The sequence below is a fragment of the Triplophysa rosa genome, linkage group LG20, assembly GCF_024868665.1.
Source record: "Triplophysa rosa linkage group LG20, Trosa_1v2, whole genome shotgun sequence".
Taxonomy (NCBI): Eukaryota; Metazoa; Chordata; class Actinopteri; order Cypriniformes; family Nemacheilidae; genus Triplophysa; species Triplophysa rosa.
In genome coordinates, this window is record NC_079909.1 from 7,256,511 (window position 1) to 7,278,093 (window position 21,583).

Genomic DNA, 21,583 nt, shown 5'->3' on the forward strand with positions numbered 1-21,583 from the left:
AGAAAGGCGCAGCAGACCTCGTATATTTTTGACATATAAACATTAGACTTTTAAAATAATGAGAGCTCGACATTACGTATGCATATACTTTATATAATTTCACTGCGGTAATAACATTGTGTAAAATCGTACTTTGTTATAAAACTGGCAAGCCTGTATGAAAATGTACCATGGATTTATTATAGTAAATGTGTAGTTGTCGTGTGTTTTTAGCGGATTGATTTCCATTTGCACTACCATAGTTTTGCTACAAATATCACTGTAATAACTTTTTTATGGGTAATTTACATAAAGGTGAACGGTTGATACTGAACAGTATTAGCGGTTGACTGATATGTGTTAAATAAAAATGTGCAAAAATAATTTGGGAATCTTTATTCAGTAGAAGACTACAGACAGATATTTATGTAATGCATCCTCTGTACTGCTACACATTGGTCATTATGTGTACTATTACACTGTAAATGTTCTCTCCAGTATACAGTACAAACTCAACTAAATCAATAGAAAAGATCTGATAGCACAATTTATTCATCTTGGAAGCATGGAAAGTCTTGCTCAAACAAACAGAATTAACAACTGCAACTTAACACAGAATTTGATTTTTGTTGACTGCAAACTTTTACTGAAACGTAATCATAATGTTCCACTGATTTTTACTTAGGCTACTGTTTATGTAAGCAGTATGTACAAAGCATTCTTGTTGGGCAAGATTAAACCAAAGTAGGATAACGGAATCAACTATTAGCCTATATATCGTAAGATCTGTTGCTATTATATGTTCATGGAGGGGGACGAACTTCAGCCTTTAAATTCAGTCTACATAAAGTTCACGAAAAACAGCCCTTCGACATTCTACATTGAAAAATATTTCTTTCATGCCTTGTATCCTAAATGTCTATTTCCACATATTTTCTACTTTATATGTTGGAAGCCCCTGTACAGTAGAAGAGGTAGACAGTGTGGCTAAAACAAACGTTTGTAAAGTCCACCTCGAACCGATTTTTTAGTAAAGTGGAAGTTTAGGTGTGATTTTTTTTTAAATAAGTTGCCCGGTGATGAATTTGTTTTTCTACTCTTTGTTATGCGAAGACCAGAACAATTGAAATTGACATTAGTGTGGTAACCCTGAATGACATCCATTCGATTTTATGGACTGTTAACTGCCAAAGATGAGTTGGGGATAAAAATAATCCTGCTTTATGATGTTGGGTCCTTCCATTGGTCTGAGCTTTTTTACTCTTTTGGGTAAATCAGAATAAAGATACATTAGATCTACAGTATATCTATATATGAATAGTGTATACGATACAAATTTTAGGTTTTGTAGCAATCCTTTCTAAAACAAATAAATACTATCACAACATCACGGATACAGGATCCTCACTACCTTTATAGACAGAATATGATTGTATGATCATTTTGTATATGACAGCAAAAGAATAAAGAGCCAGATGAATTTCAGTTCAGATGAGAGACAATCTTATTCACAATGCTTGTGCAAAGAGGAAAAAAGCTTGAATTGAAAGCCACGTGCATCCAGGTAAAGAGCATTTAGAAAGACAGCTCATTATGTGCTGGTCCAGTATCAAAATATCCCACAGCGAAAATGGAAGAGTAGAATTAATTCTCCGTGAATTTTTAAAGCATCATCTTCTTTGTCCGCTTAAATGACAACGGCACAGACCCAAACTGTGGCTTTCTTTCTTCCATAAAGACAAACATCTTTAGATGTTCTAGTCTTACTGACATTCAGCTGCAGTGCCGCCCGCCTCTACACCCATGGAGAAACCATTACTGAGGTTCTTGGGACTGGGTGGAGTGGTGCTCAAAGGCTCACATTTGCCACCAGGATCCACAGAGCAGCTCTTTTTTGGAACTCTGGGTCGTACCACAGGAGCTTTCAGGATGACGGAGGTCTGCCGGTGCCCCTCTGCTATCAGAGGCGGACGGACGGGCATGGTTCCAGGCAGGGCAGAGGGTTTGGATTTATGTGGAGGGTGGAGGGGAGGACCTGGAGAGGACGGCACGTTCACGGTACCGTCTTTGACCTGCTCAGAGCCTTCTTTGATAGGAATGGGCTCCTTTAGAGAATCCAGTGTATTTTCCTTTTGTATGCTGCCTTGGCGAGAGGTCTTGTCCGAGTTGGGCATCTCACAACTGTCGGTCCGCCGCCGTGAGCCCTCGTGCATACGGCTAGTGGCGACCACAGCTTTCATAGCAGCCTAAAACAGAGTGACTTCGTATTACAATGGGCCAGTTCAGTAAATTGCCTATGAATTTCTAATTAAAGGCACAAAATTGAATGTAAGATTCTAGCAGATTTCAATTTCTGTGTACAAAAGAAAGTTGCAAATAGGCATCGTGACAAACCTTCAATTTGCGCCGAGCATTGAATTCTTGTAGTTTCCTCTGTGTCGTGTCCATGTGGGAGAAACGTGCTGCCTTTCCAAGCACCCATGGGTGCTCCAGAGCCTGTTTCACCGTAAGACGTTTATGAGGGTCCAGCACTATGAGCTTACTAACCTACACACAACATAAAAGAAACAATAGCAACTGTATCCGAGGAGGTGGAGATACTGTTTTCTCATTTGAAAATAATCTGTGGTCCATTAACATCATCAGCGTTACAAACAGGACAATAAGCAGAACCCATCACGCCATCTAAACAGATGGATGGCAAAAGGAACCCACCAAATCCTTGGCATTGAGGGAGACTTCATCCCACCAGGGGGAGACAAACTCGTAGTCGCAGTTCAGAATGCGACTGTACATGTACTGGTCACCCCTCGGATCGAAAAATGGTTCAAACCCGCAAAGCCTGAGAGTGGAGACAGAGCGGAGGAAGATAAATGAGAAAATGCAATTAATAACTTGGACATTGACCCAGAGAGGAAACACTTAACCAGAAAAACTATAACGCAATTACACAAACAACAAACGAGGAGGAAATGATTACATGCGGAACATAAGAGGATATCATTATATGCATTCATTTACATATTCAGTGTATACACACACACACACACATATAATTTTTATATCATATACTTAAGGCATATATGCCCTCAATGCAGCAAAATAACAATACAACGGACTTTAATTGACATATTTGTTCCTCAAAAGGTTAATATTGTGTATTTTGCACATAATCTTTATTTCACATTCTCAGATATTAATACATTCTGGAGGGCATCTCTCGTTTTGCATTGCTCTTGCTATTCTTTGGAAATCCTGAACTGCGTCATTGCTAAAATGGTTTGCTTATTATAAGTCAGCTGTGTGTGCATTTGTGCACATATAATAAAAAGTGTCTGCTAAGTGAATAAACATCAATGCAAATGTATTACTCACAGAATGTAAAGGATGACTCCCACCGACCACATGTCGACCTCTGGACCATAAGCGTTTCCTCTGAGGATCTCAGGGGCTGAGAGGATACAATATGCAATCAAATGAATGCAAATACACAGACTGAGGACACTTGATTAGTTATTCATTGGAAAATCAGCTGCCTTACTGAATGGCGTTCGCTTTAAATTGATTTTAAATTCTGAAGGTTCTGAATCATAAAAAAAGCATAAGCAGCAGGAAGCTTGATAAAATGCAACTATTGTCCTCTCTTTAAATCAGCCTCACCGCAGTAGCCGGGGGTCCCACACACAGTCTTCATGGTCACTTGCTCATCGATTATCTTGGACAGGCCAAAGTCAGCTGTGAGCGAATCAATAAATTCCATTAATTACTGGAGGAGCTTTAGCCGTCTCCCCTGACATGTTCATTTCACTGTTCAGCGTTCATTTGTCATGCAGCACAAACATAACGGATTAAATGTCTACTGTTTGTTACCTATTTTGAGAGGCGCGTCTATTGAAAGGTCAGCGTAGAGGAGATTTTCTGGTTTGAGGTCTCTGTGAACAACTCCATTCTCATGCAAGTACTACGAAAGAGACAGAACAGACGTATCAGACCCACAACACTGAATGTGCATGTGCAGACTCGTCATAAGATATCAGGATTTATTAAACACTCACTCATATCAATATCACATTCATTCTGCATTTTATTCTCTAAACCAATGTTTCTCAAGATGACTTTATTGAGATTTAATATTACAAGCATTAAAGGTGCAATGTGTGATATTAAGCAGGATCTACTGACAGAAATGCAATATAATATAAAATCTTCAGAGGTGTTGAAAGACCTTCCATTACATGAAATTCACCATGTTGTTTCTACAGTAGCCCTAAATGGACAAACTGCTCTAGAGCATGTTTCGTACACTATTTTCTTTGGCAAAGAAGCGAAAACGTGACGACATATTAGTCCTGTGTCAGCCACCACAGTGCTTTGAAAAGGAGAGGGAGAGGTGGAGTGAGCCGCTGGTTGCAATTCACAACCTCGCCACTAGATGCCGCTAAATTTCACGAACTGGACCTTTAAAATAAGCTAAAATCAAGATATTTCTTAATGTTTGGTCATTTTAAAACAAACAGACAATGCATCGTTCTATACCATGATCCAGCGGCAACTTTCCGATCTCTCTCGTGAAGCCAACACAGAAGTGACTTAAACTGCAATTCATCCACTGGCCGCTAGAGACTAGCTCCAAAAGAGAGCAGAATCTCATTGAGCCCCATGTTAAAATGCCCAACTTTACAGCAGAAAAAAACATGTTCACAGCCTGGTACAAAAAATAGCTAATTTTACCCTTATATTAAGCCTTAAAATTCTGCAAATCAGGAGCGTCGCCACTTGAGTGACAAGTGGTTTCAGCAAACCAGGCACCTCAACTTCAACCACGTCTTGTCATACTTTATACAGTCTATCATGATGATGATGGGGGGGGGGGGGGGTTGGTTTGGGTCTCGGAGTCAACCACCTGGTTTAACCACCACTCTACTAAGTATTTAAATTGAGTCATTGCCATGCAAACACAGCTCCTTTCTGTCATGAACGTGGGTGGTGAGGACAAGGACAGAGGACCCAAGTGCAGACAGCGGGTAAGAGGTTAACAAGACAGACTTTAATTATAACTAAAAAATACAAAACAAAGACCCACGTGGGGGAACATAACAAAACATAGCAACAAGGACAGGAACTAACTAGACTAGAAATAATAACAACACTTGACATAACCACAATAAACTAAACTAACTACAGAACAGTAACTCACCCACATGACACAAACACAACGCAACAGAACAATGAACCAGCACGAGACAGAAGACACAAGGGCATTATAAAGGGGATAAATCAAGAGGGGACAGGTGCAGGACATGAACTAATTAACAAACAATAACGAGGAGACGAAAGGGCGGAACAGAGACGCCACACCGGAGAGAGGGAGTATATGGAATGCCAAAACTGACTCTCTCCACATAAAACAAGAGGTTCTATCATGGTTCTGCCACTAGCCAAGAAAAGCAAGACAAGGTGGGGCAGAACCATGACAGAAGCCCCTCCTTAAGGAGCAGCATCCTGATGCTCCTCAAGGAACAAACAAGACTACACAGACTGTGAAAAAAACATAACTATACAAAACATGACCAAAAACGTGATACATAGAAAAAAAAGTCCAAACAAAGACATGGTGCCGGCACGAAGGCCGGCTGGACAACACATGGTGCCGGCTGGAAGGCCGGCTGACTGTACATGGCGCCGGCTGGAAGGCCGGCTGGACAGGACATGGCGCCGGCTGGAAGGCCGGCTGGACAGGACATGGCGCCGGCTGGATGGCCGGCTGGACAGGACATGGCGCCGGCTGGATGGCCGGCTGGACAGAACATGGCGCCGGCTGGATGGCCATGGCTGGGAGACACGCTATCACCGGCTGGGCAGGCCTGGATGTCGACAGACAGGGGGGAAGTCGGTGGCTGGGCAGGCTCTCTGGCACGGGCAGCAGTCTCCGACGCTGGGCAGCGCTCTCTGGCAGCTGGGCAGCAAACAAGGACAAACACACAAGACAAGTCGACTTCACAGGCCTGGGACCAGCTGGGAGCCGGCAGGGATCTCGCGGGAACAGGACACCGGCGGCTCACCCTGGAGGGGAACCGCGACCTCAACCCTGGAAGGGAGCCCGACGGTCTCGATCCTGGACGGGTTCCGGCAGTCTCGACCCCGGAAGGGAGTCCGGCGGTCCCGACTCTGGAAGGAGTCCCAGGGCCTCACCCTAAGGGAGTCCGGCGGCATCAGACCCCTCCCGCGAGATCCCTCTGTCTGCTGGGTCCAGTGTGGCTGGTTCATTCTGTCATGAACGTGGGTGGTGAGGACAAGGACAGAGGACCCAAGTGCAGACAGCGGGTAAGAGGTTAACAAGACAGACTTTAATTATAACTAAAAAATACAAAACAAAGACCCACGTGGGGGAACATAACAAAACATAGCAACAAGGACAGGAACTAACTAGACTAGAAATAATAACAACACTTGACATAACCACAATAAACTAAACTAACTACAGAACAGTAACTCACCCACATGACACAAACACAACGCAACAGAACAATGAACCAGCACGAGACAGAAGACACAAGGGCATTATAAAGGGGATAAATCAAGAGGGGACAGGTGCAGGACATGAACTAATTAACAAACAATAACAAGGAGACGAAAGGGCCGGAACAGAGACGCCACACCGGAGAGAGGGAGTATATGGAATGCCAAAACTGACTCTCTCCACATAAAACAAGAGGTTCTATCATGGTTCTGCCACTAGGCCAAGAGAAGCAAGACAAGGTGGGGCAGAACCATGACACTTTCTTTGAATCAGATTTATAATGTGCTTTATTTACAGAAATCTGAATCTGGTGCATTTAATTTGCTACTGTAGTTTAATCCGATTGCATTACAAAGGAAATGCTCTATTGATCATGGCTTTAGTGATTCATCAAATGATGTTAAAAATAAAACATTATAACTGGGCAGATGTCCAACAAGAGCCATGTAGAGGTGAAGCAATTTCAAGTCTGGAAAAAAGACAATTGCAAAGCTTAGAAACTAAACAGAACCCCATTCCCAGTACAGCGCAGCTACTCAAATAAGTGATTTGTTATGTTGATTTAATTCATTAGTGTTTTCATTTGTGAGCTAATACTTATTATTCCGCTCTGTTTATGCGTAACTGTGCATGACTAAATCAGTCATGATGGAGGGTATGAGTGCACCGAGACAGTCTGTTCTCTGTATACATCCAATAAAACAACCGGCATCAAGCCCGAAACAGACGCAGCGTTCAGCGTCTCCTCGCTTCAGCCCATCTCTAGGCTCCAGGATGAGTTTTCAAGGCTGCAAATTGCAGACTGTCTCTAGGATCTGAGGATCGGTGGTGGAGCCTGAACCTTTCAGACCTGTCGTCTTCCCTGAAGAGGTTTTTCTAGCACTCCGAGATCACGGGGTCGTTCTCCATTATCAGAGCACAGGCGCCTACGAGCAGCAGTCTGATAAGTGCGGCAATGATTCATGCGGCCGTGTTAATTAATTTTGTGTTCGCAGACGCAAGACAGATGTTGTTCTCTCAACGCAATTCCAAAAATATAAAAGTGCATCACGGCTGGCGGGGAGACAATGGTTTCCTTTCAAACGTGAACCCGGAGGTTTGTTATCAATCTGATGAAGTACAGGAAGTGTTTGGCAGATGACGGGTGATAATTGAAGGCGGCAGGAGTCACTTTCGTGTTTTAGCACATGACTGGAGTGGGGCCTGGAGGTGAGACAACACTCCATCTGAATAAAGAAGAGCTTCAGGACTTCATTCTGTTGTTGTTTAATCCTAAATGCTTTTGAAGAATTCTTGTTCTTAGTATGTTTTTAATGTTCGTTTTAAGTTATGATACCATAATATCATTTATTTTTTTATGATTCTACAGAAACAATGCAACATAAAATACTGGGCCAAATTATTAAAATCGAACATGATTTTTTGAGCAAAACTCACTGAAACGTTACTACAATGTTGTGAATGGTTTCTATGCAGTTGTCTGAGTGGTTTTAAAGCATTGTTATGTGGTTGCTAAGGTGCTCTGGGTGGCTGCCGTTTATGGCTCGATGGTTGCTAGGGTGTCTTGGCAGTTTCTAGTTGGATGCTTATTGGCCTAATTCAAAAGAGAGCACCATGAAATTCAGCAAGAAATGTTAGAAGCCCTTTGTCAATATAAAACTATAAGAATTTGTTGCCCAATCAGTTGTCCAATAACTAATGACACACCTTTCCTAATTTAAATTTAAGATACGTATTTGAGGTGTCATTCATGCCATTGCCAAGAAATATGGACATGCTTCGTTTGTTCAGAAACCAAGACAAGCTTTTTTCAAAATGTTTCCAAAAAATGCACACACACATACTAAACCTAATGCACTAGAGATGAAAACACAGAAAACATGGATTAAATGGATCTGATGTGCACATGCAAAGCAGCAATCTTTAGATAAATCAGCTCATGTAGCCTCCGCATTGTTGCTTCATTGTCAGAAAGGTACACGGTTGCAGAGCTGTTACATAACACAAGACCACATTCCTCCTGCTCAGGCAGATTAAAACTCACAGAAAAAATTGCAATGTTGTTTTTCTGAGGAGATTATTTTTTTTCTTCTCCGCACACATCCGCTTACTCTACCATTCGCTTTTGAGTGACGACAAGGCTGACCCACATCTCCAAACGCATCCACTGTCAGCCCAGCGCTGGACATGTGTTCGGCCACGCCAACATGCACACAATAATCCCCTGGTTGAGGACGCCTTAAAACAACTGCTCTGCCCTATGGCACGTATCATCATATCCTGTTATTTGGTCACAGAATTGCATTCATAATGAAGGCTTTGTATAAAAAAACGTTCTCCAAGCACACAGTAGGCCACTTGGGTGACACATCAACCTGACAAACCACACCGTAGATCTGTGACATGGACAAAAACCTGACCAGCCCGACAGCCACATTGGCTCAACCGATGGTGCATATTTGGGGTGAAGGGTTGGATCTCCTTATCAACCAATAAATGTAAAAAATACATTATTTCAGTTTCGGGGGGTCACTTATAGTGCCAAAATTCCATACTGGACTGTTACCATACTTTTAAGTCATGCAATAATTTAGTTTGAATGGACTTCAAAACATAAATACACAGCTTCACTACAGCTTAAAAGTGCAGACAATATACAGTACATCCCATGATTCACTTGGTCTTACCGCCACAGCTTCCAGGATCTGTTTGATGACATGAGCAGCATCTCTCTCGCTGTAGTAACCTCTCTCCACAATCCTGAAACAACACAATCCTCATGACAAAATCACACATTTAAACATCACACGTACATGTGCACTGTATGTTTTTAAAGAGGAAGAGCTGATGTTTAGGCGTGAGTGTGCGTAGATCTGGCAGCGCTCAGTGCTCTGTTTAGCAGTGTGTAGGCAAACACATCCTGCTTCTGCTCTGCACCAAACCCACTTAAACCAATTATCGGGAACTTGTTTTATTTAATTAAGTCTCAGTGCCGGGCAGAGGAACAGAGCTCATTTATCTCTGAGACTTGAGCAGTAAGACATCGATGAAGAGGAAAGAATGAGATTCCTGTGCTTGTATCCACATTAAGATCAGAGGTGACACACGTAATAACCCTCATTAAAGGGGTCATATGGTGCGAATACGTGTTTTTCTGTGTCTTTGGTGTGTTACAAGCTGCCAATGCATGTATTAGACAAGTAAAATTGCAAAAATGAAAGTGTCTGAACAAAAGATGCATTCTATCTAAAAGCGAATGCTCACCCAGACCTGCCTGAAACGCCTCGTGTAACCACACCCCCACTTATCTACATCAGTTTGTGGTATGATTTGACTAAGACCGCCCAAATGTATACGCAAGTAAGGTGGGTGTACCTGTCAGTACAATTGCTTTAGAACCTGATGTTCCAAATATGGGAAGAGGCGTTACATTTCCGTCACACGCTTGCAGTATTCGACCAATCACTACGCACTGGTTAACTGGCCAATCATAGCACACCTCGCTTTTCAGAGCGATGAGTTTTGTAAAAAATCTGCACGTTTCAGAGAGGCGGGGCAAAGAGGAGATACAAACATGCACGGTATGTGGAAAATACAACGTTTTTGAACCTTAAATCGTGTATACACATTGCATTACATCTAAAACAAACGATAATATTAGTTTTAGCCGTGTCATATGACCCCTTTAAAGTCGTTTTTTGTTGCTCAGCTGAGTTTAGTCACTTTTCCATTGCTCAAAAGGGTTTATCAGTTCAGAATTGTTATTTATTGAGGTAATACATTTGTCTTGGATGTGTAAACATTAATAAATGAGATGGTTGTTGATATACAGCTAAAGTATAAATGTGGCCTGCATTGTTCAGATAATGTTTTAGGAAAATATGATGAGAAATGTTGGAGATCGAATTTTGATAGTAGATTTAGGCCCGAATCTAAGAATAAATTCAGAATAAATCAGAATAAAAATGACGTCACCATTAGCTTTCACAGTAATTTCATTTCTCTCTAAAAGAAATGAGTGAGATATTAAAATGTGCTAATCTGTAATTTTTCATCCAGATGGAATCAATATCTGAAGGTCAGAAAATGATCTAAATCAAATGAGACCATTACTTGAGTTGAAAATGAATCAAATATTGATTCACATGCAATATCTGAATTACCCATACCCTCATTCACGACACACATCATACCTGTCAAAGAGTTCTCCACCAGTGACCAGCTCTAGAATGAGGAAGATCTCTGTCTCAGTCTCTAAAATTTCCTTCAATCGAATCTTAAACAGACAAGAGGAAGGACATTACATCAGAGCAGCCAACAAAAACAATATTACCATGACATGTTTCATAACAGTGTGAATGGTATTAATTTTACGATATTTGGATGAGAAAGACGAAGCAGGACTCCGATCTCTGTCCTCACTATTTTCTTGTCGATCTGAGTTGACAACATGGAAGATTAAATTATAATCATTGGGTTACAGGAAATGATATGAGCAAATACAGGGACAAAGTCATTTACCGTTTTCTTCAGGACTTTGACAGCTTAAGGTTTCTCTGTTTGCTTCTCTTCGCAGCGAAATACAACAGACGTGGCACCCCTGATAGATAAAAAAATGCTTATTAAATACAAACATTCACTTTTAATAATAGCAAATACTGAAACACATACAGTAGCGCAGAACATGCATCCATAACAAGCCATTACACATCAAAATTAATTAAAAAACAAGTCTGATCAAAGAATTGGCTGGCGTTTCATGACAGTGACCTCCATTGTTCACCTCATGACAGAGTTCTCTGATTCTCAACCTGTATGTACTCAATCTCCTCCGACATCACTCCTGTGGCCGTGCATTTCTATGGCAACTCAGTCTAAACAAGAAAACCTTGAGCAATCAGTCTTCATTATGACACAGACCTTCTAGAAAAAGAAATACACATTTCTTGATGACATACGAAGATAAACCGAGGCCTGATTGAATGGCTAGTCCAACCGGAGACTGGATCATTAACTGGTTTCTCTAAATGCACTGGACAAGACTTAAAATCCATACATACACACATTCACTTGTTAATCTGTTTTTTTTTTTGACAATTAACTAAGCAGCAAAAACACACCGGGTGCAAATGTAATAAACACATTCCTTGTAAACAAGCATGTTTTTATGGATGCTTGACGATGTACTGTCTCTAGTAGTGATGTGATACGCAATCCTCACATCTTGAGATCTGTTCTGTGAATGACTCAGATGAGATGAGCACTCAGATGAAGACCATCATCCGACCATCACCATCTGCCGCCTTGTTATCCAACTTTAACACTTACACAGATCTGAGTCCGACAAATACACTCTTCGCCATCACAGACTGACATCAAAGCACACACACATGTAACTGGTTTTGTCAGAGTTGGTTTCTTTGAATTCTGTCAAGCTCCCCTCGACGTTGAATTCTATACTAGACTACACAGCCATGATGACAGGCTGAAGTCAGGTGACAACATTTTGTATCCTATATCCTGGGAGGTAATAATGACATTTTGAAGCACTTGGTGACATTTACAAACATCGGGTGCCTCCTAAGCGCCCTCAATTAGATGCAGTATAATTAGTGCACTACAGGAGATTACATTTGAGCTCAATTAATTTAGAAATCACCCATCCTTAACTGTAACAATTATAGACAACAAACAATCATTAGTACTTCAAAACAAGCTTAATGCAACATAAAATCATAAACATTTCTGCTTTAAACATTGGCACCACAAACATTTCTATTCAGGCTTAAAATGTGTTTAGTTACTAAGGTAACACGTTGCATCCATGTTATGCTTTAGATACATAATGAAACAGCCTATAATGATTTTAGTGAGCAGTACTGTAAATCTATAACGTGCATTGCATAAAGTGAACACTTTATCATAATTCTGCATATTATTTTTATATATTGTATTTTTACCACACCCTACTCATGCATTCACACCTTAACAACAAAACCAACAAAGTGAGACCGTACTCACCTGCCTAATTCTAGGCCCATGTTGTAGAAATCCTCCACTGTCGCATCTCGGCGCGAGCCATCGACCCAGTATTCCACCGAGCACGCGCCGGACTGAGAGGTGGGCATGATGGACCCTCTGCACGCTGTTCTGCTGTTATAATGAATGCAACTAACCCCTTAAATCAGGGAAGCCCGTAAAAGACGAGTTACACTGTTACATCTGGTTGTCAGCTTGAGCTGGATACGGATGTTTATGAATGTATTGCAGGTGATCCTCTGTGGTTTAAGATGTCCAGGTTTCCATGTCCGTCATATTAAAAGTCAGTCCAGACTCTGAAGCATCACTGCGGGTTGAAGCTGATCTCCAAATATCAGCCTTTCTTAATTGATCTAACATTTATCGAAAAATATATCGTATATGAGATACGATGTACTCGATCTGTTCAAACAAATCTTGATCAAAACAACGAAATGGATCTTCAGTTTCCCAATGGCCTCGCAGGGTGGTTCGGAAAATATCCCAAGCTTAAACCTCCCATGACATGTAACATTCACGAAAACATCATAATCCTGCGAATACAACCAGCGATCTGGATATCACAACCGACGGGTTGCTTCTCAGCTCCTCGTCTAAATGAAGAAAAATAAAAACAAAAGATCAGCGCCTTTGTAAGTTATGCTTCTTAAATACCGGAGGATTTCTGCATTGGCAGGATGAAGATGAAGTAAATGTCGTTTCAAATGTAAATCTCACTGCTGTTTGTGCTAGTAAGGGGTGGTGAAAGGGAGGGGGGTCTGTCACACTAAACCACACATACTCACGCCCAGCAGCCTTTCTTCCAATCCGCGGCTTTCACTGTGGGCTGAAATTTTGAAACCGGAATATTCAGTTCAAATAGCGAATGCGCACGTGTAACGGTTTGTGTCATTTTACACGTCGCATATGAAATGCCATATCTTCGTTTTCATCGATTAGCTCGCAGTCAACAGTAAAGCTGTGAACGGAGGTTCATTTCAGCACCCCGGACAGCTCCGCTTGTCTTTATTTTCTGCTGATAAAAACGAACAAGAGGGATTGTACTCATAGCAAATGCGGGCGCTATAATTATTTGATTGCAATCGGATCCCGCATGACTGAGTTAATGTAAAGGACGCTTAAATGATTGTATATATATATATATATCTACAGCACTTGGGGTGTGCTACAAGTAAGATGCACAGATGTGATCGCTCACAAGATTAAAATAAACCAAATCCATAGCAGCCATAGAAAGTGCAGCATGCACGCGACAGAAGGCGTGTCACGAGACACTGTTGTTTTCAGAGACAGATGATGGCACGTGATGCGATGTTCTGTTGGTCGTGAAATCTCACTAACACACATTTTGAGCATGCTGTGTCAATGTTCGTGAATATACAGAGTAAATAATTTAAATTGTTGCATGAGTCGAATATCACATTAATATGTTTATTTCAGCCTTTAATATAAAGACATACAATTGAGATGTTTTTCGAAAACATTATTATTATTGCTGTATTATAGTATTATTTTGTTGTTATTCCATGAAAACTAAGAATTATAGTGCTGTCAGAGAGGCGGAATGGTTCTCTCACTGCTGCACTCTATGGTTGCCAATGAGCAGTGCAGTACTTTGAAAGTTAATGAAAACTCTTCGAACTGTTCACCCAGTGGAATTATTCCATCAACATTTACTCACCCTCATGTCTTTCCAAATCCAGATGACTTACATTGGTTGAAAAAAAATTGTTGAAAGTTTAAAACATCTTTCTTTTTTTAGGTTTTATAGGCCTCAAATTATATTGTATAATTACATATATATATATATATTTTTTTTTTTAATGTTCATTAATTAACTTGTATGTTATGTTTTATGTTAAATGGAAAAACGCTTCATGTCCAAGAATGATTATGTGTTCAAGCTTGTCATTCCACAATATGTAGAGGCAATACAAAGAAACTAAATGTTGTGCATCACATGACCTCCATGCTACAGATTTAGCATAAATTTACTGTATATTTATCTACCTGTCTGAAATAAGTAATCCAACTATACCTATGCCTAACATAAATTTAAGTGAGTTTAAATTATGTTATAATCACTTTAAATGAGTGATTCTTAACCTTTTTGACTTTAAGAATCCCTCCATTCTCCACAACAATATTTGAAGCTCCCCGTTCACAGTTTCAACTAAATAAAATATTCTAGTATTCTGGTTATGCTTGGCATAACCAGAAAGATGCAAACACCAATAAATGTCTTCATTTTTAGTTGTTAACCTCATCTTAGTTGTTTTAGCTCATCTTCTCTTATTTTAAACAATTTTAAGGCATCTTAAAGTGATAGTTCACCCAAAAACAGATCTCATCCCCCATTGACTCCGATATTATTTATTTTCTCTATATGGCAGTAAATGGGGGATGAGATCTGTTTGGTTACTGGCATTCTTGTAAATATCTTCCTTTGTGTTCAGCAGAACAAAGAAATTTATACAGCTTTGGAACAAACTGAGGCTGATTAAATGATGACAGAATTGACTATCCCTTTAATAAAAAAAAGTTTGTTGACGCCCTCCAGTGGGCCCCGGCCCCTTGTTGAGAAACACTGCTTTACAGTTCATATACTTCAAACCATCTGTATAACTACATTTAAACTTTAAACTAAATTTATCTAAAACTACATATAACATAAATACACATGACAAAACTTAGTGCAGTTGTACAGGGAGACAAGGAATGCAAAAAAGACTAATTCCGGCAAACAGCTGCAAACAGTGCAGCGTGAATGTAAACAGGATTAGGGATGTTTTTGCCTTTCAGGCCCATCAGGGCTCCTTCCTGCACATTAAGATTATAATACAGTTGTATATTATACAAATTTCTACCCTCTTTGTTCTGTCTACCCATTTCTGAAAACAGCATGGTTTACAGGGAAAGATGTGCATGTTAGAATCATGTAGGCCAAGTTCTGTGTCTTTGTTTATATAGAAATAAATCTTGTTGTCAACAAACACATATCTGGATCACTTCTTTTTTAATGCATCCTACATATATATATATATATATATATATATATATATTTTATATATTATTTTTGACACACACATAAAAACAACATTTATGGAATCCAAATCGTATGGCAAATGCTATTTACCTTCAGGTTTCTTTCTGTAATAAACAAAGCAAGCAAATAAAGATTTTTTTTGTCTCTGTATAATAGTCTTTATCTATAATCACAACACACACAGTAAATCCATTGCTGAACACTCTCTCCATAGATTTTTTTATCTTTAACCTCATGTGCAATCTATACTTCAACCACTAGATGGAAGCAAACATTAGGCAATGGAGAAAATGCCTTCGCTCCTCCTTGAGTTCAGACTCAAGAGTTGCTCATGAGAATAAAGCCACATGCAGGAGATTTGCTGTGTTTACAAGCCACCATAAATCATAAAGCAACAAAGCCACAAATGACATCATCTTTTAAATGAAGCAAACCACGGATCCTCTTACAGCCGCAACCTGAAATGATCACAACAGTGTTTGGCTGACGGAAGCCTTTAAACCTTCCCATTAACTGGCAGATGTTGATGATTCTGCTTGACTGTTTTCAGCAGTCGCACACAAAGCACATGGACCAGGACATGGTCTTCATTAGGACACAAGGTCCTCCTTCACCTCCAAATGTGTTTTGCTTAACAGGATTTCTGCTTACAGAAGCCAGGCTGGAAGGACCTTTAAATGACTGCAGTGTGTTATTAAAAACATTACCCACTGTAAGTTCACTGCCTCTAAAGGCCCATCACCCTGTGTGATTCATCTGTTTGGGATTCGACGAAGTAAATGACCGCATTTTCAGACCACTGTAAGTGCCTCAAATTGCGCGGGCTAATTTGATGCAGAAAATCCCCCCAGAGGTTTTACAAGCTTTGTAAATGAGTGTGAGGTCCATTAGAGGGGATTCATGTGCGCTTTGAGGAGACTCGAAGCTGTTTTTGAGCTTTTAAATTGGCGCAGTTTTGATGTCAGCCTATTTGCCATGATGGAACAGGAAAGGTAGAATGAACTCTGCGTTTAAACAAAAGCACATAGGCCTATACTTTTATTGACAGTCATGCACAATAGAGCTCCGCTTACATACAAATATAACATACAAAGGACATACAAAAATATACATCCATTTTATGCGTTTTATCTAGAATGATTTCATTTTATTGAAACGTAACAAATGCATTTGACTTCTGCTGTTAGCAAACAGGACGGTATCATCACACCTGTGTTTGTTGCAATTTACATGTAGACTCTATAAAGCAGATTCATTGCAGTTTAATGGGCCTTCCAATGACTTATTCACAGAATTAATGTTTTATGCAATGGCATGTCAGAGAGGGCAGTCGATCTGATGAACAATAGTCATTCTAGGGAACCTACTGTAATTAAAATCACATTTACATATATTGAATATTTGATGAAAGTTTTCAAAGGAAAAATGAAAAGGCCTATGTACAAAAGTTCAAACTGGACATTTGGACAAAGTATTTGGATTTTTTTACGTGTCAAAACAAAATATGCATAATGTAAGACGTTTTCGTTTATATTTGACAACTTGTGTAGCTTGTGTGTTGCACCCCTGAAATCTTCTTAATTTCATAATCAATGAGGTCTTGATTTTGTTATGTGAGCTCATTTACATACATTACAGTTTATTACACCAACTAATGAGGTTAGGTCAAACCATGTGAACTATGTGTCTCTCCTCCTCTTCTCCTCTCCTCCCATTTCACCTCCTTCTCTTCTCCTCTGAAAGAGAGCTAATTAAACTCCACAAGTGTTTCATGTTTTATTTCAGCACATTTAGACTCATTGGCTGGTGAATAATGAACAGTGCAAAGCAAGGAAATCAATTTTCCAGCTACGGGAGCAGAATAAATAGATACAGAGTGGTAAACTAAATTAAACACTGGCACCTGAGGCTGACTGCGAACAGATGCTCGGGCTGCAATAGAAACGCAGTGAGATTTCCTACCACCAATGGAGACACGTACATTTATGAGAGTAAATATGTCACATTCGTTACAGTAGAAGCACCTTTTGTGTTTCTATTAAGACTTTTAGTCTGAGAAATGCGAAATATTTGTTTTATTTAAATAACCAATGAAAGATACAATAACTATATCTATCTTTTATTCTTTTCGAACAGAGAGGATATTCTGCCTTGCAGTTATCGAACAGGTTGATGTCTGCCCTCTAGAGGCAGGGTTGTGTAAGTGCGTCTGCATTAGAAATTCAATAGCGTTTAGAAATTCAAAAGCGCTTTTTTGTGCTATTGAACTTGACTAGATTTACTAGGTTCTTATTTTATTGTAGCTCATATATTTCATAAATATGTCAAAGGCTTATAGAGTTTTTGAGCTGGTTGGAATATTTCCTTAAGGGCCATTATGACATCAAAATTCTGGCTCCTCTGGGGACTCTTTGGAATATCGTGGAGGAAAAGTGGCTTACTGTCATTTGCTATGAGAAGGAAATTAAAATAAAAGAATCAATTTGGTTGTTCAAATTGTTTACGAATCTCAGTGCGGCGGCAAAAGTGATGTTCAGAGGGAGGGAAACATCCATCGGGCCCTGCGCCCATTTGCATTTATATAGTTTCACTATCAAAATCACACAACACATTTTTATTTTCATTTGGTCACTAATATGGACGTGCCATCCGTGCATATCCTGAATATTAAAAACACCCACCCAGCACTCAAATGGCTCCCTTGTGTGTTCAGAGTAGGTGCTCTTGTACCTTTAATGAAGGAAAATAGGTGTGGGACTGTCATAAGTACGCCGAAATCATACTTTTCCATTAGGATGAAAGATCACAAACATTGTCATAATTTACGGAAACCATTTGAGATTGGGAGATTATTTTGTTTATGTATTTATTTAGACTATTCTTCTTCTGGAACAATTAGTATTAATCATGTGGCTCCGCAACATCTGTTTGCCAATGAACCACAAACCTTGAACAAATAGAGTACATCTCAAATTGCTTGGCTGCGCTTAAAGGGGTTTCATAATTACTGTATCCTAACAGAAAGAGGCTCGCTGGGAACTGCTCGTATAAATTCCCATCGCCTTGCGCGCATGTGGAGATCACAGGTCTGTCGGAGAGCCAGCTGGTGGACAGGTGTCCGACACACTTTTCTTTACATGAAACATATACAAAATAATACTTATGTTACAGTGTTATGTCACTTAGGATGTGTGTCTGCTAAATGATAAGTGACAGAAAATAAAAACCTTCAAAATGTTGTTTGTGTTGGAGCTATTTGACTTTGAAAGGCACAACGATTCCAAACACATATGTTACGGCACATAAAAAAAGGGGAAGCAATAACAAAAGTTCTGTTTTCAGTTTACGCAGCATTTTTGATGCACTTTCCCAAGAAATATTCAGATGTATCAGAACAAATTAGAGTTCATCCCGAAGGCAAAAAAAAAATAAGCAAGCAGTCATAGATAGATGAAACAATAAAAATGTAATCTTACTATATTGAAAAGTTGGCTGTCATTATTTGGCTAGGAGGATTATATCACCATCTATGTCTGGAATACTGATTCAGGGAGGACACATAACTGCATACGCAGCTCTCTTTGAGGGCCTCTTGGTATTTTTTTGACAGCTCCTGTATCTCGTTGTCTTGGCCCCCAGGGGCCCACCACAGGCCAAAACTTCACTAATAGTTTTGGCAGCACAGAATCTGTAAAAACAGTTACACAGACCTAGATTCCATCAAACACCTTACCCACTGTAAACAATAAATATTATACCAATATACCAAGTTATGTCTAAAGGAAATGTCTTGATCCCTCCTAATTATAATAAGTATACAAGTTGACAATATTATTATTATTATTTAATAAATGTTTATTATTTGTTTCGGATAGGTATGATTTGTTTATTATTATTATTATTATTATTGTTGTTGTTGTTAATTAATAACTGTTTGACTATTTGTTTTGGTGGGGGGTTATCATTTTCTTTATCACAAATGACAAATGTTACATTTGTACAAATGTTACATTACACAAATTATACAAATAAAATCTCAATTTAAATATAGTTCCCTTTCTGTCGGTCTCTCGACGTTGTGTCGAACCGACAGATGGGGTTCATCTTGAGAACCTATCAACTTCTGACTAGTTTAGAAAAGGCCAATGAAATTGTGGGCGTGCTGCATTCATTCACCTTTTGTTCTTCGGAGCCTTCACACATGATTGACTTCGAGACTTCAAACTCTACGCTGAATTACTGCTGGAATCTTACGACATGGTGCAGCGGACTGTCCCTTCCTGCAGCGACTGCCCCTGGGCGTCTCGGCAGTTCCAGAAGTGTTCGAGTTTTTTCTCTAAAAGAGCTAATTTCTCCAGCGTGGCATGTCCCGCTGTTCTCGTGGGTGCAACACACTCATCAAGGAGGGGAACGGACACGATGTCTGCCTCAAGTGTCTGGGCGCCCGGCATGCTGAGGCAGCCTTTGTGGATACGTCCTGCCTGCACTGCGGGCGGATGACGATTCAGACATTGCGTTCACGGGTGGCTGTGTTCCCTCAGGATTCAGCCACCACCTCATCTGCTTCCCATTCCGTGACAGCAGTGGCTACGGCCCTGCCGTCCGCTACGGCGAGCAGCGAGGGTGATATGAGGATTACTGTGAACCTAATCCGTCAGCCACTGGCTCGCGGACCGTTCGCACCTCGTCTCGCTCGTCTGACCGTTCCCCAAGAGACGGTCCCACCATCTTGTTCCTCAACCACGTATTCGGAAACGATGCGTGATGATGATGACATGTCCCTTGCAGCATTGGAGGGTGACTTACTGGCATCTGATTCCGATGATTCCTTGGAGCTCCCTCCCTCGGGGGGTCGAGCCAAGGAAGAAGCGGACGTCGAAATGTCAGCCATGCTTTCCTGGGCCGCCGTGAGCATTGGGTTGCAGTGCCCGCACTGCCTCTCCCAACACTCGCGGCTGGATATATGGTACCTCGGGTTTGAGCGTGGCTCCAAGCCGCACCGCCCCCAGTACCGTGTTTCCCGGAAGTGTATGAGGAACTCAGTAAGACCTGGAATGCCCCCTTTTCGGCACGTACACGTCAAACTAGTTCCGTCACCCTTTCTTACCTCTATGGTGGGGCAGCTAGAGGATACGTTGATGTCCCCCAGGTGGAGTGTGCCGTCGCAGTGCACTTGTGCCCGCAGACGGCGGCCACCTGGGGGGCTCAACCTAGACTCCCGTCCAAAGCATGTAGGTTTTCGGCATCTCTGGTGTCGAGAGCTTACATTGCTGCGGAACCAAGCTACCTCCACTCTCCACGCTATGGCCATCCTGCAGGTTCATCAGGCCAAGGCGTTGCGAGAGCTCCACGAGGGTAAGACCGACCCAGCGCTTATGCAGGAACTCCGCGCCGCCACGGACCTCGCTCTACGGGCGACCAAGGTGACCGCGCGGGCCCTGGGTCGGGCGATGTCCACACTTGTGGTCCAGGAGAGACACCTCTGGCTGAACCTTGCACAGATGAGTGATGCCGAGAAAGTCCGCTTTCTTGACGCACCCATCTCGCAAAGGGGCTGTTCGGTTATACTGTCGAGCAGCAGTTCTCGACAGTAAAGAAGCAGACAGAGGTTATCAAGCATATCCTCCCCCGCCGCGACTCGGCCGCCCTCCGGCCGTCGAGATCCCATGCTGCTTCCCAGCAGCCCTGGTCCTTCCCACCACCCTGTCAGCAGCCGCGGCGGAAGCAGAAGCGGCCCTCATGGGAAGACCCCAGGGAGATCGAGAATACCATCGGGCCCGACCCCAGCCATTCCATCGGTGGGTGGTCGATCCGGGACTGTTCCTGCCACGTCCCAACAGCCCACTTTATCAAAAAGAGTTTCCTCTCTCTCTGGGTGTTTATCACAGCCACTCTCACCCTCTACACGACGGTGTTCGGCAAGTTGACGTTGTGTCACGGCGAGACCCAATGTCGAGGATAATCAGCAGCCCTCAGCACTCTCAGTCGACGGTGCATTG

At 41.2% G+C, this 21,583-nt stretch overlaps 1 protein-coding gene across 1 annotated transcript; it reads right to left on the reverse strand.

Annotated features, from left to right (window-relative positions):
• Nucleotides 1-366: 366 nt before the first annotated feature.
• On the reverse strand, nucleotides 367-13,326 carry si:ch73-60h1.1 (calcium/calmodulin-dependent protein kinase type IV). Its single transcript, XM_057362546.1, is given in 11 exon segments — nucleotides 367-2,225; nucleotides 2,374-2,526; nucleotides 2,695-2,821; nucleotides 3,355-3,430; nucleotides 3,640-3,714; nucleotides 3,850-3,940; nucleotides 9,187-9,259; nucleotides 10,693-10,775; nucleotides 10,874-10,936; nucleotides 11,021-11,099; nucleotides 12,521-13,326. Coding segments are annotated over 11 exon segments (1,410 nt in total). The 5' UTR covers nucleotides 12,628-13,326; the 3' UTR covers nucleotides 367-1,742.
• Nucleotides 13,327-21,583: the final 8,257 nt, after the last annotated feature.